The sequence below is a fragment of the Sinocyclocheilus grahami genome, unplaced genomic scaffold, assembly GCF_001515645.1.
Source record: "Sinocyclocheilus grahami isolate Dianchi unplaced genomic scaffold, SAMN03320097.WGS_v1.1 scaffold958.1, whole genome shotgun sequence".
NCBI lineage: Eukaryota > Metazoa > Chordata > Actinopteri > Cypriniformes > Cyprinidae > Sinocyclocheilus > Sinocyclocheilus grahami.
In genome coordinates, this window is record NW_015506137.1 from 622553 (window position 1) to 625220 (window position 2668).

The window sequence follows — 2668 nt, forward strand, 5'->3', positions numbered from 1 at the left end:
AAGCTGGGTTCAAATCAAAACAAAGACTTTCGGCACGACAACAACCTTTCAAGAACATCTTCACTCTTTAAAAGTAAAGGTTCTTCAATGCTTCAGGAGCCTGAAAGCACAATGAATGAATAATCAAAAAGCACGAATACTCTTTCCAAGCAAATGACTATAACACTGTCTCGTACAAATTAATCTGAACGATTCATTAAATGCATGCAACTCACTTTAAATCCAAAAGTGTAAGAGCATTTGTTAAAATGACTTTGCACTGGTTTATTGCAATATTTTTCATTTCAAATTATATTACAGGCATATTTATTATCAGAGCATCAATTTGCACTGGAACTGTTATAAACAAGCCCTGTACTTAATACTAATACTGTAAAGCTGCTTTGATGCAATCTGTATTGTAAAAAGCGCTATATAAATAACGGTGCAAAACAATACTACTACTTCAATTTACACCTTAATGTTTCTGTTATTCAAAATTATTCAAAAAATCCTAAAATTAAAGGTATAAATGGAAATAAACCCGATTTCTCTCAGGCTCTCAAACCCCACTGAACCAGTAATTGCACATTTCTGTACATCAGTTTTCTCATTTTGAAAGACTTAAACCAGGAAACGCTGGTAAACATTTGCGCCACCTAGCGGTGCAGTAGGCTATATACACTGCAACGGTTTAATTCTATTAAATTCAATGATTTATAAATCATATAGAAATGGAAAAAAACCTGAGAAAATAAATAATAATAACAACAATAGGCTAATAATAATTGGCTAATAATAATAATAATAGGCTAATAATAACAATGGGCTAATAATAATTGGCTAATAATAACAATGGGCTAATAATAACAATGGGCTAATAATAATTGGCTAATAATAACAATGGGCTAATAATAATAATGGGCTAATAATAATGGGCTAATAATAACAATGGGCTAATAATAACAATGGGCTAATAATAACAATGGGCTAATAATAACAATAAAATATTTAAAAGTAAAATGAAAACTAAGAACTAATAATCATCTGATATAATACAGTCTCGTTGTAAGGGAGCACGGCGGCCAGGAACATAAACATGTATCTCATCCTTTAGATGAGTTCAACTTTGTCTTCGCAATATATCCAAAGGCCACCGGCACGAGGACACACCTGTAAACTCCTCTCAAATCCACACATATTTCGAGTTACGGACATTAAATAAAAGAGACTTATAACTTTTTGATGGGCAGACATTCTGAACACAAAATCTACATGCATTTACTTATATTTTTATTTTTACAACAAGCGTCATGTACCCGCCCTTAAACGTCACCGATATAGCGAACGCTGATTGGTCACGTCGCTTGTCAATCATTACTGTGAGCACGATCGAATTAATTAATTATAATAATGACTCACAGCATAAAATAAAGACATACGTGTATTAAGGTGAAGAAAAGGAAAAGAAAAATATTGGTGAGAAATAAAATCAGCACGAAACTGATTCGTGCGTTGTCACGTGACACCTGTTACTTTTCTCAGCGCGGGTCGGGCTGAACCAATCACAGTCGCCTGCTAGACACCGCGTTCAGCGCACCAACTTCCCACGACTTGTAGCCGATTGTATTGTATCTCTACAGCAAAAACGTCCTTTTTAAATGTATACAACTGACTTTGACGCCTGGTGCTTGCGTAGACATCCCTATATTAGCTGTAAACCCGTTTAGTTTCCGTTTAAAGCGGAAGTTGTAGGAAGGGGAAATGACAACAGAGCAAGGAAGTTCCCCGATCTGTGGATGAGAGAGAGCCTCGGGAGATCTGAGCGTGATTTGCGAAGATAGACGCTGATAACGGATCATGTGCGACGTGCCGCGGGACACCCCGGTCCGGAAGCTCCGGTTCTCGGCGCTGAGAGCCCTGTCGGACCTGCTGGACCCGCAGCACGCCTGGAGGAGCGTCGCGACGGACATCCGCGGAGCCTCCGGACAGCCGCGCTACTCGCAGCAGCACATCCGGTGATGCGCGAGAGAAACATACATTACAATATGTATATATATAATATACAATATTTGCAATAAATTATATATAAAATATATACTTTTATATACACTAAAAAATATTTTATTTTATTGTATTTTTAAAATATTTATTTACATTTTAGTTGTAGCAATTTTAGTACTTAAATTTGAAAATGTAATGTATTTATTTTGTTGCGCGGTTGCTAGGGTGTTCTGCACGGTTGCTAGGGTGTTCTGCGCTGTTGCTAGGGTGTTCTGCGCTGTTGCTAGTGTGTTCTGCGCGGTTGCTAGGGTTCTCTGCGCGGTTGTTAGGGTGTTCTGCGCGGTTGCTAGGGTGTTCTGCTCGGTTGTTAGGGTGGTTAGGGGTTCTGCGCGGTTGCTAGGGTGTTCTGCGCTGTTGCTAGTGTGTTCTGCGCGGTTGCTAGGGTTCTCTGCGCGGTTGTTAGGGTGTTCTGCGCGGTTGCTAGGGTGTTCTGCTCGGTTGTTAGGGTGGTTAGGGGTTCTGCGCGGTTGCTAGGGTGTTCTGCGCTGTTGCTAGTGTGTTCTGCGCGGTTGCTAGGGTTCTCTGCGCGGTTGTTAGGGTGTTCTGCGCGGTTGCTAGGGTGTTCTGCTCGGTTGTTAGGGTGGTTAGGGGTTTTGGGCGGGTGCTTGGGGGGTCTGGGCGGTTC

General features: G+C 40.3%; 1 protein-coding gene across 1 annotated transcript in view; it reads left to right on the forward strand.

The window, feature by feature from the left end:
• Positions 1–1597: 1597 nt before the first annotated feature.
• The window catches only part of irak4 (interleukin-1 receptor-associated kinase 4), a 19245-nt gene continuing 18174 nt past the window's right edge, over positions 1598–2668 (forward strand). The window contains exon 1 of the mRNA XM_016249891.1: positions 1598–1997. Coding sequence (XP_016105377.1) covers positions 1840–1997 — 158 coding nt within the window. The 5' untranslated portion in view covers positions 1598–1839. The remainder of the gene's footprint in view (positions 1998–2668) is intronic.